Below are 20,178 nucleotides of genomic sequence, written 5' to 3' on the forward strand. Positions count from 1 at the left end.
TGATGTCAGCCCCCAACAGGTTCCACCTGCAGCACAAACCCCCTCAGCTTCTCCTGGACACAGCCCTTTCCTTCCCCACCTGGAAGTTTTGGAGGAGCAGAGGAATTTTACAGCATTTGTCAGCTTTCCTGAGGGCTCCCAGCCCTGGACACAGCAGTGCCAGGCGCTCCCTGTGAGTGGCCCCAGCACGAACACGTGTCCACGTTCACATCCCACCCCAGGGCTCTGCAAAGCCTGGCTGCCCAAGCCCCCCAGGCCATCAGAGCCATCGAGGCACGGGCTCAGGGGTCCTTGGGCTGCACTGGGAGCTCGGCCACCCCTCCTCTGCCTGCTCCCTGCTGCCCCGGCTGTTTGAGGATTCAGATCCTTCACTGCTGATTCCTGCAGGATAAAGGTTGTTCCCATTCCCAACACCACATGGCCACGGTGCCTTGCTGGGTTTCTCCCTGCCCAGCTGAAGGCAGGCCCAGGACAGGGGCTCCTGTTTGCTGAACAGCCCAGGCACGGTTTGGGCTGGAAGGGACCATGAAAATCACCTTGTTCCACCCCAGCCATGGCAGGGACACCTCCCACTGTCCCAGGCTGCTCCCAGCCCTGTCCAGCCTGGCCTTGGGCACTGCCAGGGATCCAGGGGCAGCCACAGCTGCTCTGGACACCCTGTGCCAGGGCCTGCCCACCCTCCTGAGGGATAGTTCCTGCCCAAAATCCCATCCAGCCCTGCCCTCCTTCATCTTGAGGCCCTTTCCCCTTGTCCTGTCCCTCCATGCCCTCATACACCTCCTGTAATTGAGTTGATCAGCTCCCAGATCTTTGGGAAGAAAAACATTGAGTATTTTCCATGTGATCTTAGGACTGGTCACTGGTGCAGTTTAAACTTCTTGCATATGAGATGTTTGAATTATAAATCAAGTATTTATGAACATGCTTGGCTTTTAGACATCTCACTGAGCTGAGTGTTCTTCAGCCCTTCAAAAAGTATGTAGTAACTTCTGAAGTTGAGAGTTATTAAATTTTCTCCCTAAATTTCCCTCCCAGCTGGCTGGAATTGCAATTGGAGCTGCAGCCATGCAGTAGTTGTTCTTTTTGTCATGTATGGGATGAGACTATCCAATTATCAAGTACTTACCATGTAAGTTTTAAAACCAGTTTTTCCACCATCTTGAGTGTGTTTGTAGTTTTCTCGGGTAGTTGTTTGCTGGAGAGGTGTGCTTCTTGCAGGACAGCAGCTCTAAAGGATGGAGAACTTGTGTTGGGTCCCTTCCCCTGGTCTGAGCCCAGAGCTGGCACATGCAGGACCTGGAGGTTTTATTTCTTTGGTGTATGAGCAGCGTCAGCCTCAGGATCTGTGGTGAATTAGGCAGAGGATTTCAACCCTACTGTGATTTCTCTGTCACAGGAAGGAGAAATGATTGAATTAGAGGTTTCCTTCAGGAGATTAAAACTACCCAAGCCTTCTGTCTGCTTAGAGAGCCCTTTATCTGCTCTGGGGCTGAGGTGGAGCCTCCAGGCAGCCCTGCCTGGGTCTGGCTTGGCCAGAGCTGGGGAATGAGGGATCCCAGGGTGGTTTAAATTCCAAACACTGCCCACAGGAGCTGTTCTGGAAGCAGCAAAGCCTCCAAGCTGTGCTCAGGTGTTCTCCCAGCTGCTGAAGGTGGTTTCTGATGTGATGCTTCTGTTTCAGAACAACTTCAGCCACACGTGCCTCAGTACAGGTTTCGCAAGAGGGACAAAGTGATGTTCTATGGGAGGAAGATCATGAGGAAGGTGAGGGCACCTGGCACAGGGGGAGGGAAGGAAAGATTCAAATCCAGCTGGGGAGGTGTGAAGTTTGCAGTAGTTCACTTGCTGAGCCTGGCCCAGGGCCTTCAACCTATAAATCTCACTGGGACTTTGTGGATGTTTCACAACTCCTGCAACGCTGACTGGATTGCTGATGGAGCAGCAGCAGCTTCTCTTTCTGGCCAGACCTTCCCTCTTTCAAGAACATTTACAGTCACTGAAGGCAGTAATAAATCAATGAATATCTAACTCCTGTATGGAGTTGATTAAATATCCCAGAAGCCCAGACTGGTTTGGGTTGGAAGGGACCTTGAAGATCATCTTGTTCCACTGTCCCAGACTGCTCCAAGCCCCATCCAACCTGGCCTTGGGGACGTTTCCAGGGATGGGGCATCCACAGATTCTCTGGGCTACCTGTTGAATATTTGAGGGTTGTTCTCACCTGTTAAGGTGCCTAATTTCCCTCAAACTTATGTCTGAGAAGATCAAAATGCTGCTTTGACTCCTGCCCTTGGTGCCTAAACTGAGAGATCTGGTATTTTCAGCCTAAAATGTATTTGAGTTTGCCCAAATACCTGAGCTCTGATCGTGGGCAGTCCTGCTCAGCAAGCCCAGGGCTGCAGGGTGGGTGGCTCTGCCAGGGGAACAATGGCCCAGCTCAGAGGGGCACAGTGAAAGACCAAGAGGCAACAGGCACAGGATGCAAGGGAAAGGCCCACCAGGCACAATGAAAAAGTTCTTCATGGGCACAGAACAGCCCTGGGACTGGGTCAGGGATGGCATTTCCAACCCTGGACATTTTCAAAGCCCAGAGCACCCCAAGGAACTTTGAAATCAGCTCAGCTTTAAGTGGGCAGGTTGATAAGGGACCTATAAAGGCTCCTTCCAGTCTAAAGCAGCCAATTTTAACACTGAGATGAAGAAGCTGCTTATTGAAATGCAGCATCAACCAGCAACCCCAGGCCCATCAAGGTCCCACCAGCACCAGGGGATTTGGGCCAGCACCTTTCCAGCATTTCCAGAAACTCCCTTCAAAACTCTTCATTTAATGGCGTGTGGCTGCTCCCTCCAAACCCAGGGGTCACACGCTCCCCAGAGCTACTGAACAACCACAGCAAAGTGTCAGTTCTCAGGGCAGACTCCTGGCTACATAAAAAGAAGTGGAAATTCACTTTTGTCAAGGTTATCATTAGAATTTATTGATATGAGACAAACTTTTTATGTCACCATGTCAATGGAGGAACAGCATGTCCAGATGTCACAGAAGCACAGAGCCCATCCAGGGACTCTCCCTGCCCTGGGAGCTCCCAGCTCCGGAGCACAGGAGACCACACACACGGCTGGGTGGCACTGGGGACATTTCCTGGGGCAGGAATGCTCCAGAAATACCTTGTCTGAGTGGTTTGCCAGACAGCAGCACCCAGCAGGCTGCAGTAGGGACCTGCTGGCTCTGACTCCAGCAGGGCAGGGCAGCTCACCCCAAGCCCCTCCAGTCACAGGGGGAAAAAAGAAAACCTAAAAGGGGGTGAGATTCCAGGAATCCCTGCAGGGAGATGAGAGCACTTGGGCCCTCCGGCTCCTCAGCCCTAAAGGGGCTCAGAGGAGCAGCTGGGGTGGGGACACATCCCCAGCAGGACAGGCCAGGCATGGCTGGAGCCTTCCCAAGGAGCAGACACAGCCATGCCACACTCCAGCCTGGCATCTGCCCATTCAGAAGCAGGGTTTTTCTTTTAGCACAATTATGCCTGTGTTGTAACCACGCAGACATTCCCCTCTCAGCAGTGCCCTCTCACAGCACAGCCAGCCTGTCATCTATGCTTGTGGCTAAGATGAAAATTATCTTTATAATCTTTACTGGAAATACATTTTATGCTGGATTCTACTTAAAAAAAAAAAAAAAAAAAAGCCAAGTGCTGAGCTTTCATCTTGTCCCAGCTTATGAAATATTTGGTTTGGTCCTAAGTATCTTGCTAAATGATTAGAGAGGGAATAGCAGAGTATTCCCCAGGCACCTGGTAAATCCACAATGGATTTATTGTAGAAACACACTAAATTCTCTAACTTGCTCCAAATGGATTTCAGAGCCCTCTAAAACCCTCCAGAGAATGAGCTGTTTGTGACAGGACACACAAAAAGCAACCCCAAGTTCAATGAGTAACCAAGATAAAGGACAGGCCACAGCAGGGGACGTGCCAGCCCAGCCCCTGTGACAGGGCAGTGACAGAGCCTGGCCTGAGCTGCCCCTGCCTGGCCATGGCACCAACCTGCTGCACACCTGGAGAGGAACCTCTGGCTCCAGACACACACGTGTGACCTGTGTGCTCCTCCTGTCCCTCCCGTGGGAGCTGTGACAAGTGACAAAGAGGGTTCTGCTCTCAGCCATCCAGTTCCACCAAATCTAAGTTCCCTCTCACACGTAACAGCATTGATTTAGAGATCTCATATTGATGGGTAATTATACAGGATTAATTGCACATCAGTCCATTGTGGCTACAAGTTCATTAGGTTAATAACTCTACATAGTGACAGTAGTACAGTATCAGCTACTTCTCAATACAAACTCCCTACCCTAACCTTAATTTGTAGGTCAGAGGAAGACCTTCTAACACAGTGACCTCCCAATAACCTTTAACATTCATTTTTAAAATCATTTTTTTCTAGAAAACAAAAAAAAAAAAAAAAAAATCCAGTGTGGGGAAAACGCACATATATAACCAAAGCAGTGCTTAACAACCACAGGAAAACAGAACATCATCTTGGACTCTTGTTTCAGCATCTTCTGTGGACCCTGGCAGTGTCACTCCCAAAGGGTTCCCAAATGCTCCGTCAGTTCCCAAGTCCATTAAACCATTTCCCAGCTCCAGATGTTTCTGGCCTCTCACCATTGTCTGTAGCAAGAGCACACAGAAACACTTGCTCATGTGCACATGACTTCCATCAGACTCCATGGAAGAGCTCTGGAAGGCTGCAGCCTTTCCTTCCAGAAACCTGCTCTCGAGTGGCAGCACTCCCACCGACTGGCGCCTTCTCTTCCAGCCAGGAGAGAGCTCCAAGTCCCTCCAAGTTTCACTCATTACTTCTGCCCAAAGGTGTATGGGTATCCAATAAAACCCCTCTCACAGTATTCCCAGGAAATGATTCAGAAGAGGAGATGATTTTTCAACCAAATGAGATCCTCTGGTCCTGTGTGTCAGACCATGGCCAAGAGAATGAGCAGCTGCCATGGACGTCCCAGCTGAAATAGTCAGGGAGGGGAGCGAGGTGGCCTGACTGTGAGGGACAGGCAAAGAGACCCCAAAGTCACTCTGTTCTCGACAGTTTGCCTCTTTCCTGGAGTCAAATGTTTGATTCCATTTGTTCTAGCAGGAACTGGTGGATCATGTCAAACGTGGGACGATCTTTGATATCCCTGCTCCAGCATTTCAGCATCAGGTCGAACACAGGGTTAGGACACAGAGGAGTCTGGGACAGATAGATCTGAAAGGAAGAGAGTCACAGTTTTCAGTGGGGTTCTCACTGAAGAACTGAACCTTTACTCAAGTAACACCAAAAGACAGTTTCATTCCAGGTTTACAAGACACAGCCACCATGCAGTGTTTGGAATCCCTCCAGCTCCAGAGGAGTCTGGACAGAGCCTCTCAAACAGCACCACGGACACTTTGCCAACTTGTCTGATGAGCTGGTCACCAAACAGGCTTTTGTCCCCCAGAAAACATGAATGCTTCTGAGGGATTTGTCCTCTGAGAGACAGCAAAACACAAACCAAAACCAAATTTACCACAATAAAATCCAAGTACTTTCAACTCACCGTAGACAGCCCATGAGGCTTTCTAAGCATCGTGACAGCTTGTTAGCAGAGACAGAAAAAACACCTTTTAGAGCTTATCTACAGCACAGCTTGGCAGAATTATTTTATTTCTCCCTCTCATTTTTTAGGCTCACTTCTTTTAGGCTCTTGGCTAATCATTAGTATTTGGGAGATGGTGAGTAAACCCCATATCATTTTCTTTCCCTTAATTCTCTGGTGCTCAAGGTGAATTTTGGGGAGAATGTTCTCCACAGCTTTGGGTACTGAGGAGATGGAGTGTTCTGCACATCATTGGTATCTATTGAGGGCAGAGCAGTGGGGACAAAATGACACAAAAGCCCTTCAGCAGCTGGAGATGGCCAAAGGCTTCTTGGCATGTGTGGAGATACTACAGGGAGAATGTAATCCCTGGGAACTAACAACCACTCCTTCCCACCACAAATTCCTCCTGCTTCCTCATCTTCCAGAGGCAATGCTGACAGAGTGCTGACAGAGGAAAGGAGCAACAGGACTGTGTGGGAGAGCCTGGAAAAGCTGAAGACAGGGCAGAGTGAAGTGGTTTAGAAGAGGAAATAAGCAGGACAGGGCCAAGGGATTCTTCCAGTGGGACTCCAAGAGAGGAAAACTGGTGCAGTGAGCCCAGAAAAGGGAGAGGAGAGGGAGGACACAGGTGAGAAGCAGAGTAGAACACAGGACACAGGTGAGTAGAAGCAGAGAGTGCTGCAGATGAGGAGAGGGCAGCAGGGAGGAACATCCAGCAGGAAGGGAGTGGCTGAGAGAAGGAAGGGAAGAGGCTGTTTGTTCCTCACCTGCCTGCCCTGGCTGCGGAAGAACTCGCCCGTGTTCTCGATGACCTGCTCGTCCGTCAGGAGGCTGTAGGGCTGCTCCTTGCACAGCACAAACATCTCCCACAGGGTCACCCCGAACGCCCACACGTCGCTGGCTGTGGTGAACTTGCCCTGTGGACAGAGAGGATCTGCTCAGCCCAGCAAAACCCTTTCAGCAAAACTCTTTCCTCCAGCCTGCCCCCTCTGCAGCCCAGCACCAGGGTGCACCTGGGGAAATGCTCCAGACAGAACCAGCACAGCAGCTGAGCTGCCCCAGCCACACCCACAGGGATCACAGGGCTCTTTGTAGGGCTGCAGTAGCACGTGGGGGTCCCCAAGCCCTAAGAAGGTGCAGTTTTCACAGGGACAAAGCTTTGTAACAGGGTGCAGGTGCCAAAGAAGGCCAGAGACTCCTGTCCCTCCTGAGAGTCTGTGTGCAGCAGGATGAAATAAACTGAGGGAGGGGGAACAGTCACTGCCTACCTCCACCCAAAACAGCAGAGCTCACAGAAAAGCCTTTGAAAGGGAAGCAAAGCCCTCAGGGTGAAAGCAGAGCCAGAGCAGACTCCAGACTCTTAGAGAAAGGCCCAAGATAATTTTGATTTTTGCACATGTAAGAAGCCAACGACAATCTTCTTGCTGTCCCTGTTTTCTGTCTTCAAAAAGTGTGCCCAAACTGGCTGTGTTTGGAACAATGTGTTTCTGGAGAAGTAAAAAGAAGATTGCTCAGAAAATAACACAAAACACTTGAGGGGCTAGAGGGCCTGTTTGGGCAGAAAATATCCCAGCCCCTCTTCACCCAGGCTTATCTGGCAACCCTTGCAGTCTGTCAAGGTTTGGAAGACGTTCATATGGGGAGGATGGGAGTGATTTATGGCTTAGATGCAGCCATAACCAGCAAAAGAGGGTGGATTCTGGAGAGCTTGGGCCTGGCAGCCTGTATAGCAGAGGTAATTACAATTTTTCTGGGTAGTTGGAGAGCATGTTGTAAGAAAGTAACTCACCAACTACTACAAGAAAAGAAAAAGTTAAATATCCTCCATACTGGATGTATGTGGGCTGTGTAACATTCTCCTAAGGGGAGACAGCAGGACCCTTAGATGTGAAAAAACCCCACAACCTCAAACCAGGCACTTGAAACTGAGGAGTTTTGTCCCTTCCCCTCTCAGCTTCCCAATTCGGGGAATAAGCAGAGAAAGGCAACTTCCTTAAAATTCCACCAGGAATGCCAGGCACTCATGCCTGGATGAGGCCTGAGGGATGGGATGCCATCCAGAGAGACCTGGACAAGCTCGAGCAGTGGCCCACAGGAACCTGGGGAGGTTTCAGCAGTGCTGGAGCTGCCCCTGGGTCAGGAGAAGCCCCAGGACCAATCCAGGCTGGGATGAGCAGCTGGAGCAGCCCTGGAGAGGGAGCTGGGGGTGCTGTGGGTGAGAACTGGAGCTGCCCCAGCCCTGAACCCCCTGCCCTGGGCTGAGCCCAGCGTGGGCAGCAGGGCAGGGGGGATTGTGCCCCTGTGCCCTGTGCTCAGGTGAGAGCCCACCTGCAGAGCTGCCCCAGCCCTGGCCCAGCACAGGCAGGAGCTGGAGCTGCTGCAGAGATCCAGAGGAGGCACCAGGGGGATCAGAGGGATGGAGCAGCTCTGCTGGGAGGGAAGGCTGGCACAGCTGGCATTGTTCCCCTGGAGAGGAGAAACTTTGGGGTGACCTCAGTGGCCTTGCAGGGCCTGAAGGGCCTGGCTAGAAATGTGGAGAGACAATTTGGTCTGGAGTGCCAGGACACAGGGAATGGCTTCCCACTGCCAGAGGGCAGGGCTGGATGGGATATTGGGAAGGAATTGTTCCCTGGGAGGGTGGGCAGGCCCTGGCACAGGGTGCCCAGAGCAGCTGTGGCTGCTCCTGGATCCCTGGCAGTGTCTAAGGCCAGGCTGGACAGGGCTGGGAGCAGCCTGGGACAGTGGGAGGTGTCCCTGCCATGGCAGGGGTGGCACTGGATGAGCTTTAAGGTCCTTCCAGCCCAAATCATTCCATGACATTCTGTATTTCCAAGGCCAGGCTCCTCTCCCAGGATCTGAGTTATGTCCAACACAACCCCGTGGGTTTCTCAGCAGGGGCCATGTGCAGCACAGATATTGGTGGTGATTGCCTGGCACACAGCTGTGTCACTGCTTCAGGGGCACAGTGAAGATCAGAGCAGGAAGAGAGAAGCTTTGTGCAGTGCCTACCAGCAGGATGCTCTCCCAGGCCATCCAACGGATGGGCAGCACAGCTCTCCCCTGGATCCTGTAGTAATCCCCACTGTAAAGGTTCCTGCTCATGCCAAAGTCTGCAATCTTGATGGTGTAGTTGTTCCCCACCAGGCAGTTGCGAGTTGCCAGGTCCCTGTGCACAAAGTTCAGGGATGCCAAGTACTTCATCCCCGAGGCAATCTGGGTGGCCATGTACAGCAGGTTGGTGTGGCTGCAGCAAAGGAAAATACAACAAAGAAAAATCACTGGAGTTCCCCCACACTCAAGACTTCATTGTGTTTGATGTGTTAGTGACCTGTTGTTTTATTTTCTGCCATAACAGTGAAACTAAACTGTCTCATTCCAGGGCATGAACAGCCAAGATCCTGAGCTGACTGAGCAGGAAAAGACAGGCTGTCCCTGAAATTCAGGCCTCACAACATGACATACTTTAGATTTTTTTTTTTCAATATCAAACATTAATCTCGAAATTTTCAAAGAGTTTGTGCATCAAAGCACCACCTTTTTGCAGGAAGACATGAAAAATTAAGTTCAGAATCTCATATCTTAAAAGCCACTTAGCCTGGTATTTCAAACACCACTATTGAATGCTTATATTAATATAAGTGTGTCACTTCACATTAAAGAGAGTTGACTTGGTTTTAAATATGCTAAACATTACTGAAAATAGAAACAGATGCATTTTCCATCTAATTTAATTTTAATTCCTCCATTAGCTAAATGAAGATAGGATTAATAAAGCTGCAGGATACACAGAGTTTGGACCATCAGACTCTCAGCCTTCTTCCCACACTATTGCTCTGTGCTGCTCTGCCTGTTTCCCCACTGCTGATGCTCAAATGCTTCACACGACCAAGTGCTCAGCAGAACACATTTGATAAACTGCTCACAGTTTGTATTTTTTCAGTAAAGGTCACAAAAAGAGGTATTTGCCATCAGAACACAAAGAAAAAGGACACTATCACAGAATCATGGAATGGTTTGAGTTGGAAGGGAGTTTAAAGATCATTTTGTTCCACCCCCTGCCATGGGCAGGGACACCTTCCACTATCCCAGGTTATTCCAAGACCCTTCCAACCTAGCTTTGGACACTTCTAGGGATGAGACAGCCACAGCCTCCCTGGGCACCCTGTGCCAGGGCCTCACCATCCTCTGAGTAAAGACTTTCTTCCTAAAATCTAATCTAACCCTGTCCTCAGCACTGTAAAATCGTTCTCCCTATCCTGTCACTGTCTGTCTGTATAAAAAGTCCTTCTTCCTGCTTTTTATAGGTTCCAGAGCAGTAACTCTTCCACTCACCTGTACCCTGATAACCTGCCTGTGGCACAGGAAAGGGCACAGCCTCCAAGACGCCAGGTTTTCCCTTCCCCTGCTCAGCTGTGGTTCCCTCCCTGCCTGGGGCTGCTCTCCCCATCCCTCCTGTCCCACCTAAACCCTGGCAGGGTCCCATCAGCAGCTTTCTCTTGGCTCCTGCCTCCCTGCTCAGGTAGTTCCCAAGGCTCCACACAAGCAGCTCCATGAGCAGAGGGCCAGGAGGGGATGGGACTGGATGGGACAGACTGACAGACTCCTCAGCAGAGTCACTGTAGTGCCTCGGGGCAGCACCCCAAAGGCAGAGGAGCAGAGCTGCCTTTGGAAGAGCAGCAAAGCCAATGGAGAAGAAGCTGGGGGGGCTCAGCCTGGAGAAAAGGAGGCTTGGGGGGGACCTTGTGCTCTGCACAACTCCTGACAGCTGGGGGAGGAGCCTGGGGTTTCAGGCTGTGCTCCAGGGAACAGGGACAGGAGGAGAGGGAACAGCTCAGGCTGGGCCAGGGGAGGTATAGGTTGGATACTGGGGAAAATTTCTTCAACAAAATGTTGTCAGGTCTTAGCACAGGCTGCCCAGGGCAGTGCTGGACTCATCATTCACCATTTAGAAGCCATGTAGATGTGGCACTTTTGGGACATGGTGGCCTTGGCAGTGCTGGGAGAACATCAATGATCTTAGAGGGTTTTTCCAGCCTAAATGATTCTGTGACCTGACAGCCAGAGACAGCAGGGAGATGCATTTCAAATACCAGAGAGCTATAAGGACTTCAGAATGTGTGATCCCTGTGCATGAAAGGGCTGGTCACACCTCTGGTGCACCAAACCCTGGGTCTGGAGCTGGGTGGGGTGGCTGCACCTTGTCACATCCATCAGATGCCCTCAGGCACCAGCAGAGCCAAGCTGCTCCTGGGGCAGGGGCATTCCTGTCACTGCCAGGACACAATCCCTTCAGAGCTGTCTCTGTGTGACACTGCCTGGCAGGGACAAAAGGAGAGGCTGAAGGATCAGTGGGAGACAATGGAAAACTAGAGGTAGAGCCAAGTAATGGAAAGCAAGGAAGAGTGACAGTGAGTGACAGTGCTGAAGTCAAATGGGAAGTAAAGAGGAGATTAAAAAAAAGAACATTTTGAGGCTTTGGCCAGGAAAAAAAAAAGCCACAAGTGTAAAGGTGAATGAGGTTTCAGATGTGCAGAAGGGGCAGGAGAATGGAGAGAGCTGGAATCTATTTCTTCTCAGACACAAATTCTCTCTCCCCCTACAGCCCCTGCATGTCCTGCCTGCAGGACACCAGGTTAACACTCCTGACAGGACCACTGACAGGTCCTGGCAGCAAGGCTGGTCTTGACTGGCCGTGGTAAAACCCAGCCACCTCCTGTCCAGCACATCAGAGCTGGCTCTGCCTGCCTGCCTTGTGCCTGAACCACAAATCCAAGTACTCCTTTGGGGAGGAACACACAAAGGCTCAGCAATGCTGCAGCTCCTGCTCAGTGCAGGGCTTCTTATCAAGCAGAATATATTAGTCCTACATGACTGTCCTCTGGGGAAAGCATTCTGCAATAGCAGAGATGCTTTTATGGCAGATTTAATCCTTCCATTGAGGAGGGAGACAAGTGCCACTGCTGACAAAAACTGGTTTTCTTTGCCAAATATTCTCCTTCTGTTGGCTGATGAAATCTTCTCCCTACTGAAGCTCCACACTCAGTCTCCACACTCCTCTCATGCAATATTTTTTGGACACCAGAGAACATATGAACCTTCTTAAAAGCCTAAGAAAGAGTCTTGATTTTTGTCCCAAAAGTCTTGCAATGCAACTGATTTTCATATCAATGAAATATCCACTAACATCCATAACATAACAATGAAATATCCGTAACATAAAGAGATAGTCACCTCAATAAATACATCTAAGATGGTCTCTGTGACCAGAACAGCTCTGTCAGGGGCACTTCAGGGGTACACAGACCTCCAGAGGCCTCAGGAACAACCCCACACCAGGCAGAACTGGTGTCCATTGCCATGGCAATGGCCAGGCTGCAGGAAGGTCCCTGCTGGGAAGGCACAGCAGATAAAACTGGCAGCTCTGTTTTGCTGATTTATCCCAACAAGTCAAGCAGCTTCTCTTACGTGACACAGGGGATGTTGTTTGAAATGGCAAATTTGCTGTAGATCTCCCTGTGGGACAGGAACTGGTTGAGGTCCCCGTTCTCCATGTACTCTGTGATCATGCACAGGGGGTCGTCCCGCACGCACACGCCCAGCAGCCGGATGATGTTCGGGTTCTTCAGCCTGGACATGATCTTGATCTCCTTCAGGAAATCATTCCTTGTAAAACAGAAAACACCTCTGAATCCTGAACAGTTCCTTTGTCTGAGGACAGCACAAAGGGGTGTGCTCTCAGTTCAGAGTAATTTACACTTTGCACGCACAAGTGTGAAACTGGTTCTGAGCTCTCCCAGCAAAGAGAATTAATGCAGCATTTCAGGCTGACATTGCAGTTTCCCCTACCCCCCACACCCTGCTGTGTCCTGCTCCTTCCAGGAGCACATGGAATATACACCCCAGACACATGACACTCCCACAGCAGCCCCCAGGGCTACCCTGTGCTTGGGGGGTATTTGCTTTCCTCCCCAGCTGGTTGGCACTGCAGGTGCACTTACCTGGCTGTTTTGTTGACATCTGATCTCAGCATTTTCACTGCCACAAGAACTGGCTGGTGAGTGAATTCTGAGGATGAGACTCCCAGGAATTCCAGCAGGCCATCAGCTTCACAGAGGTGCACCTGCAGGGCAGAAGGCAGAGGCAGCTGTAAGAGCACACACAGGCAGAAAAGCAGAGGAAAACAGCATCACAGCCAGGTCACTGGTGGGTCAGTGCTGGCAGAATGAACCAGTGAATGACCCAGTGAAGGTGACACAGCTGTGATCAGAAATGACCCAAGGGCTGGCCCTAGATCCTGGCATAACATAGCCTGTGACACGGGACCACATGGGGACCAAAGCCAGGTGAGTCCCCAACACACTGGGTTTATTGCACTGCTGCAGCAGCCTGGGCTAGCCCAGTTCACCCAGCACCTACTGGGGATGTTCTGGAAGGCCCCTGAGCCTGGATGTGTCTGCTCTGCACTAAAGTACCTCACACAACCCCAGAACCATCAAACCATGGCCTGGCTCAAGGTATTGCTCAGACTTCACTGAGGAGCATCCAAGAACTACAGCCAGTTATCCAAAATCCTCAAATTGCAGAGAGGGAAAAAAAAAAGGAGAAATGTGTGTGCATATGTGTCCCTGATATGAACACCTCACCTGTAGGTATACCCAGAGATAAATACTCTAATGACTACACACAATTCCAAATTTCTTCCAAAACATTAATGATACAAAATTACTGGCAGGGTTGTACAAGAAGGGGTGACAAAACACTTTCTTAAGAAGTTACCAGAATGTGCATCCAAATGGAGAACTGGGTGGGGAAAGCAGACTGACCTGAGGGTGTGGATAGGAAACAGGACTGGAAGAGAGGAGCAGACTGGATGTGTCAGTCAAAGATTTGCAGCAGTGAGGGGAACATAATGGGAGCATGATGAATTTTGTATGAAGAGAGCAGCAAGAACTGATGTCACAAGCATGGTGAGGGGAAAAATGAGACAGCAGAGAAAATGGGACAAACTTGCAGAACGGGAATGAAGGTACAAAGATGCTGCTGCAGTCCCACAGAGAATGAATCTGCCGTGGGGAAAGCACAGTCACGAGACCTGGGACAGGGAAGAGCCGCAGGACTAAGCACAGGCAATTCCGAGGTGATGTGTCACCAGGGAGGGGTGCTGGTGCTTCCTTGGGAGCAAAGAAGACAAAAGACTGGAAGGAAGGAAAAGTGGAGACCTGAAAGAAGCAATGAGCCCTGCTTCCAGGAGCACACAGAGCCAGAGTAGTGGAGCAGAGCACGTGATGGCCAGCTGGGGAAAGACTAAGGAGAAGGGGAGACAGGAAAATGTGGTGCAGTACATTTGCAAAAAAGCCTGTTATACATGGAAAGGAACAGGCTCTGAATCCATCCTCAAGGAAAATGGAGATGGGAGAGTCATTTCCAGTCAATATAGAGGAAGAGTTATTACAGTTATTAGAAGGACAGCATGAGAGGAAAGGAGAAACCAGAAGCAAATCAATGAGAAAATCCTCTCTGTCCCACTTTTGGAGCACAGAGCAGGATGCAGCAACAGCAGAAAAGGCTGCACTGACAGCCAGGTGAGGAGGCAGAAGATGTCAGCACCTCCCCAGAAAACAGGGAGCCAGGAAGAAGTGAGGGGACAGGAAAGGGGCTGGGATAGGGAAGGTGGGGTGTCAGAATGGAGGAACCACAAAGATGGGCACACCACAGAGCAGAAAGCAGTCAGTGAAGGGCTGTGCTTGCCAAAATGTAATAGAGAAGCAGAATTTAGGGCTGTGAGTGAACAAAAGCTGGGAAGAAAAGAGACAGTGGAAAACTGAGAGCAGGAGAGAGAAAGACCTGCTCAGGATGGAGCTACAGATGGTGTGAAAATGAAGCAGAGAGAGAAGAAAAGGCGAGGTGAAAATGTTAACAGCTTGAAAGGAGCTCAAGGAGCCAAGGGAAAGTTTGGCAGATGACAGATGTGTGCATCAATTCTGCCTGAGGCTGCTGACAAACTGGGGCTTGAGCAAGCAACAATGCCAGAAAATATGAGGGTGCCACAGTGCTTGGGAAATGTCTGTCTTTGCTTGGGTCAGTGTGCAGAGCACCCCCAGAACCTCCATCTGTGACTGGGAAAGCTGTTTTAGCAGCCAGGGTCAATGTTAGCTGGACTGTGGAGAGTTTCCAAACCCTAAAGGTGGGTGACAGCCAGCACATTTGAGATGTCCATGGAAGATGGGAAAGTCTGAATTCCCAACCCTAGATGGGAATTTACAGAGGTATAGACAGCAAGCAGAAAAAGTTTGCAAGTTCTTCTATTGATAAAGACCCCAGTGGTACGGAGCAGAGCCTCACAGCTGCACAAACACACATTTTAACTAAAACCCTGGAATGCAGAACCCTCAGTCCCACTGAGCAGCACCTCAGAAGATTCCTCTCTGCCAGGCACCTCCTTTCTGCTGGAGGAGCAGCAGCAGAAGGGCCGTACCTCTCCAAACTGTCCTTCCCCCAGCTTCTCCTTGAGGCGCAGCTGCTGCCGGGGGAACTCCCCCACAGAGATGTCCTTCTTGGTGAGGGAGTCCACGGTCAGGGCTGGCACCGCGTACATGTTGTTGCCAGTCACCCCCTGCAGGTGCACGATGTCCGTCTCGGCGTAGTGGGGGACGTTGTTCTGGAAGCCTTGGTGAGGGGTGGACTTGGTCAGGTCGGGCTCAGCGTAGTCCCCACTGCACACTAAGGGCAGCCAGAGATGGGTGAGTCACACCTCACTCCCTCAGAACCAGTATGTCCCAGTTTCCACTCCTCCCAACCCCACAGCTCTGGGAATTTGGCCACCTGCTGCCTTGTACTGAGGGACACCTACACAAGACCTGTGGGAAATAAACGTGTAGAGAATTCTCAAAGCCTAACAGAAGACTCACATAGTGTGCATCTGTATGCAAACCTTGAAATAAAAAAATACTAACTTAAAAATACCATAAAATAAAACACACATTATTAAAAGAGAAATAAAACTAGAAACAAGTTTCAAAAGATAACCTTACAAATAAAACTAGGTACTTCAGAGAAATAAAACTATAAAAGATACATTGTAGTAAGACCCACGAAGAGTAATTTTAAATTATTGGTACATAGTGTACAACAGTGTAGCAAAGGCTAATAAACCAAAAAATGCTTATAATGTATTGTAATTAGGAAATAGTTACTTTCTAATTATAATAGTGTAAATTATAACATCTATACTGTCTCACCCTTCACATAAAACTAAAACTAAAATAAAAGTTTTTAAAACACGTCTCAGTTGCCTCATCTCTAGGTCAAAAAAGGGCTTAATCCAACAGGGACAGACTGCTCTGTTTTAACCAGAACAATACCTGCAAGCTGCCAGCAAATTCCTGCTCAACACAGCCTGTTCTAGGCAGCCACGAGAGCTACAGGTCTTGCCCAGACAGGGAGGCGAGTCTGAAGTGACTTTCTGTTCCTGATTCATCCTAAGTACAATCAGTTCCCATTACCTGGTGCAGGGATGTTGTTTGCAACGTCAGACTTGCTCTGGATTCCCTCCTGCAACAAGAGCTGATGGAGGCTCCCATTTCCCATGTCCCCTGGTAGCAAACTCCTCTCCCTCTTACAGCTTATTCACATAAATATGGGGTAATGCTTTAGAATTAACTCCCTGCAGGGTCACTATTACACAGAACACTTGTTCTGCTTCAAATTCACACCCTGGCTCAATGCAATCAGTCTCCCTGTGTAGAATAATACTGGATCTTAGCAACTTGTCAGCGTGAGGAATGCAGCACTGCCCTTCCATTCACTGATGAGAACTGCCTTCACTGAGCACTAAACACTATTGGAAACATTTCCTTCTGTGTGGGTCCAAAGCTCCCAGGGGGCTGGAAGCCAGGACACCAGGGACAATTCCCTGCTCTATTTCCTTGTGGGTTTTCTACAGGAATTTCAAAGAGCCCTGGCTGCAGAAAAAGGAGTTGAAGGTCTTCTCCTAAGAGTGCTGCAGGCAGCATCTCCACAAACGATGTGTGATTGCTCTGACTGCCCAAGCCAGCTGCTAAAGCTGACCTGGGTAATAAACAGTCTTCAAATAAAACAATAAAAGGCCACCACCCTCTAGTGGGACTGCTGCTCCAGCTGTCACAGCTCCATGCCAAGAAGTGCCAGTGTTGCACAATAGTGCCTGAGCTCCCTGGGTTATTGCATTGCACAGGAGCAACTTAGACACTGACAAGTGGCACATTTTACAATCTGCCAGAAATAACAAAAGAGGAAACACACAGCTTCCAGAGACTGATGATGTTACCTGAATCCTCTGCACTTTGGGAGAGCTCTGGAAGCTTTTGGAGCAGTGTAGCTGGCTGGTGATATTCCAAATCCAGTGGGAAAGCACGCTCATAGGTGGGATTTGACTGGTGAATCTGGGTCTGGTTGTTGGCAATGGTGTAGCTGTAGAAGGAGAGGCGAACGGTGGCATCCTCTTCCAGGATTCGACGTGGGGCCTGCAGAGGAGAGGGGGAAAAACCAAACCAAAACACTGAGGCGATGCTCAGTTGTTAAGTAATGCCTTGGCTGCAATAACAGCAGCTTCCAGTAATATCTTGGACAGGGCTGGCATCCTCCCCTGCTGCGAGAGCAGCTTAACTACTCCACGGAGCTGTGCTTTTCACACAGTTCTGAGCTCATTAGGGTTAATGATTAGTTCTGAACTTGTGTCTACAAAAGAGCCCCACTGTATTACCTTTTCCAACCTTTTTTGAACATATTGCTTCCAAAGAATGATAATTATAATCATCAGGAGCAGCAGAATAATTGCCACAAGGCAGCCCACGAGGATGGAGGTGTTGGAGTCATCTGCCTTCTCCCCTATCCATGTGCTGGTTACAGAAGATGTGGTTCCTGCAATCACAGAGAAGGAGAATTTGGGGTTAAAGCACCAGAGGTTTTCTGTGCCAGCCAACTCCCTACAGCCTGGTAGAGAAAAGATCTTGGGTAGCTCCCTGAACATTAACACCAGCTGTGTTCAGATTTTGCTCTTATCAGAAATTCTCATTTTGGAAGCTCAAAGAGCTAAGAACTGTGCAGAGAACTTCTGCAGTAAAAGATTGCTGTGAGCAGAACAAATTCCTGCAGAGGATCCATCCTAGAGTGGACAGTGCTCAGAGTTTCACTGGCTTCACACAAGTCCCCAGCCCATGTTCTGAGGCAGCCCTGGCCAGCTGAGGCTCAGGGGACTGTCACATGCTGCCCTGTGCATGAGGCACTGATCAGGCCATACCCAGATCTCCACAAATGGAGGGAAAGACCACGTTAACTAGGATGTTCCTGTGAAATTCCCCAACACCTGAGCCCTTGGCACGGCCAAGGGGCAGAAGTCCTTACCCCAGGTGCCCTCAGTAACGTTGTGCTCCGTTTCCAGGAGCTCCGTGGTGCTTGTGGCTGCCGTAACGAAACTGGGATTCACACTCTCCATGTCTGTGGAAGGAAAGGGAGTGTGTCAGCCCAACAAAACCTCCCTGCTCCTGCCAGCAGTCCCTGCAATCCCAACCCCAGCAGGAGGGGTTGGGATTGCTGCTCTACAGTCCAATTTTTGGTTGCCCCGGTCATGCTTCTGTTCATGTTCATCAGTATCAGCCTGGAAAGCACCCACTGCACCTTTCAACCCCTTCAGTGCCCTTCCAGTGCCTGTACAACCTCCTCCTTCCCCCTGTGCAGCCCACAGTGCCACTCTCCTGTCAACCCCACACGTCCTACACTCCCAACACCAGCTCTTCTGCTCCCTGTGCTTCTCCAGGCCTGCCTAGCTGCAGGAGCACTCACCTGACTGGAAGGAAATCTCGCTCATCATCATCCAGGTGTCAGCGAAGTAGAAGCGGCACAGGATGGCCTTGCCCACGCGCTGCTGCAGGGGCACGGTCACAAACCTGGCACTGGGGTTTTTGTCATCCAGCACCGTGGCCACCCCCACAGGCTCGGGCTCCCAGTCTGCAATCAGCCGAGGCTTGAACAGACACTCCACCCTCTGGAAAATCTTCACCCCCTTGGAAAACATGTTGTTGCAGTGCACCTGGGAAGAGGAGAAGGGATCCATCAGAGAGGAGATTTACTGGCACCTAAATCAAGCCCCAAGGATGTTCCACTCACGAAAATTTTCCATTCCCAGTATCTCCCTGTATGAATGCAGAATGAGTGACTTCTTCCAGTGTGCAATGAGAACACTGGGCAAAAACTTGTTCTGAAATAGCTCTGAATTTTACCTGCAAAATCTCCATCAATGGTCAGATTCTGGCAGGCTCTTCAAAAGGCCCATATAAAAATCAATCAAGCAAACCCTTGATTGATTAATCAAGGGTTACCCAAAGTTGATTAATTGTACTAATCTAAAGCCTTGCAGACCAATTCTCTTTGAACATTTAACCTAAGAAGGGAAAAAAAACCCACACCTAAATTCTTAAGAGTTAAAAATTTTATAGTATTTGAATTGCTTGACATAAGTATCTGGAATTGTTAGGCCACAAGTTGAACTTTATCTGAACTACATGGCTCTGTTCTGCAAGTCAAAGATGGATTGGAATGAGCCCTGGAGCTAATAATCTGATCATTAATAATAGTAAAAATGGATTGTAGTGAAACTTGCATGTAACAATCTGATCATTAATAATAGTTAGAATAGACAAAGCTGCAGCTTAAATATTACTCAAAGATCAATAGCTGGAGTGGACAGCCCATAGATCCTGGTGTGTGAACTGTAACAACCACGTTAAAAAAACTAACTCCTGAACCCACCAAAACCCCCACAGAAGCCAGTCTCAGAGGCCAGTGTGGAAACAAGGATACAGCAGCCATGTGGTAATGAAACACTGAAACAATGAAAAGCATAGAGAATTCAGACCCTAACACTGCTCTTGGATTCTTCTTCTGTCCCTCCTGGCATGAGGGGTCCCAGGGATTTCTTTGTCCTTGGTCCCTCTTTTGAGGGACCAGCTCGAGCTATGACATATCAACTGATTTCCTATTAGATGAGAATTGTGTCCCAAATTTCTTAGCATTTAGAAACTCTTAGCAGCTGCAACCTAAGTTAATTCCTTCCAAAAGGCACAAACCAGGACAAACCCAAGCAGATATTCCCCTGACACACCCCTGCTCTGGTTGCACACCTTGAAGACAACTGAGGATCTGAGTTTTAGGGAAACCATCACCTAAGCCTGCATCCATCCCATTCTCCTGGTGGCTCAGCATCAGGATGAGTTCTGTTATGGAGACCTGAAGCTCAGGACCACGATATCTCAGCACTGTGGCCACTGAACAGGAACCAGAAGAAACAAGGTGACTCAAAGTCTTCAGTATCCCTCAGCCTGCTCTATTCCCACAGCCACAGTGGTCCAACCCCTCCCAGCAACCCCAGGAATCATTTCCTGACTGTGGAGTATTTGCCACCGTGACAGCAACGGATTCCAAACCACCTACAGCCCTGAACCTTATTAATTGCTTGGCCTCTGAGAGGTCCTGCAGTGAAAAGCACTGAAGCACTAATGAGGACAAGAGGCCTG

The 20,178-nt window shown here is 49.6% G+C and overlaps 1 protein-coding gene and 1 long non-coding RNA gene across 7 annotated transcripts in view; one reads left to right on the top strand and one right to left on the bottom strand.

The window, feature by feature from the left end:
* The first annotated feature begins 56 nt into the window (after positions 1 to 56).
* On the top strand, positions 57 to 2,013 carry LOC128798633 (uncharacterized). 2 transcript variants are annotated; one of them, XR_008434491.1, is made up of 4 exons: positions 57 to 394; positions 1,036 to 1,129; positions 1,682 to 1,764; positions 1,943 to 2,013. It is a non-coding gene; the product is annotated as an uncharacterized LOC128798633 (long non-coding RNA). The 2 variants fall into 2 exon arrangements; XR_008434490.1 differs by having other exon boundaries at positions 1,682 to 2,008.
* Positions 2,014 to 2,951: 938 nt separating this feature from the next.
* The window catches only part of LOC128798632 (discoidin domain-containing receptor 2-like), a 57,815-nt gene continuing 40,588 nt past the window's right edge, over positions 2,952 to 20,178 (bottom strand). For 4 of the 5 annotated variants that reach the window (XM_053962348.1, XM_053962346.1, XM_053962347.1 and 1 more), the window contains exons 8-17: positions 18,449 to 18,695; positions 18,011 to 18,103; positions 17,370 to 17,527; positions 16,935 to 17,130; positions 15,105 to 15,349; positions 12,628 to 12,749; positions 12,095 to 12,292; positions 8,639 to 8,873; positions 6,397 to 6,546; positions 2,952 to 5,256 (exon numbers count right to left, since the gene is read on the bottom strand). In XM_053962348.1, coding sequence (XP_053818323.1) covers positions 5,116 to 5,256; positions 6,397 to 6,546; positions 8,639 to 8,873; positions 12,095 to 12,292; positions 12,628 to 12,749; positions 15,105 to 15,349; positions 16,935 to 17,130; positions 17,370 to 17,527; positions 18,011 to 18,103; positions 18,449 to 18,695 — 1,785 coding nt within the window. In that variant the 3' untranslated portion in view covers positions 2,952 to 5,115. Of the gene's footprint in view, positions 5,257 to 5,587; positions 5,626 to 6,396; positions 6,547 to 8,638; positions 8,874 to 12,094; positions 12,293 to 12,627; positions 12,750 to 15,104; positions 15,350 to 16,934; positions 17,131 to 17,369; positions 17,528 to 18,010; positions 18,104 to 18,448; positions 18,696 to 20,178 lie in introns of all 5 variants that reach the window. The other variant, XM_053962349.1, reaches the window with a different exon arrangement.

Source organism: Vidua chalybeata, chromosome 21, assembly GCF_026979565.1.
Source record: "Vidua chalybeata isolate OUT-0048 chromosome 21, bVidCha1 merged haplotype, whole genome shotgun sequence".
In the NCBI taxonomy this organism is placed as follows: Eukaryota; Metazoa; Chordata; class Aves; order Passeriformes; family Viduidae; genus Vidua; species Vidua chalybeata.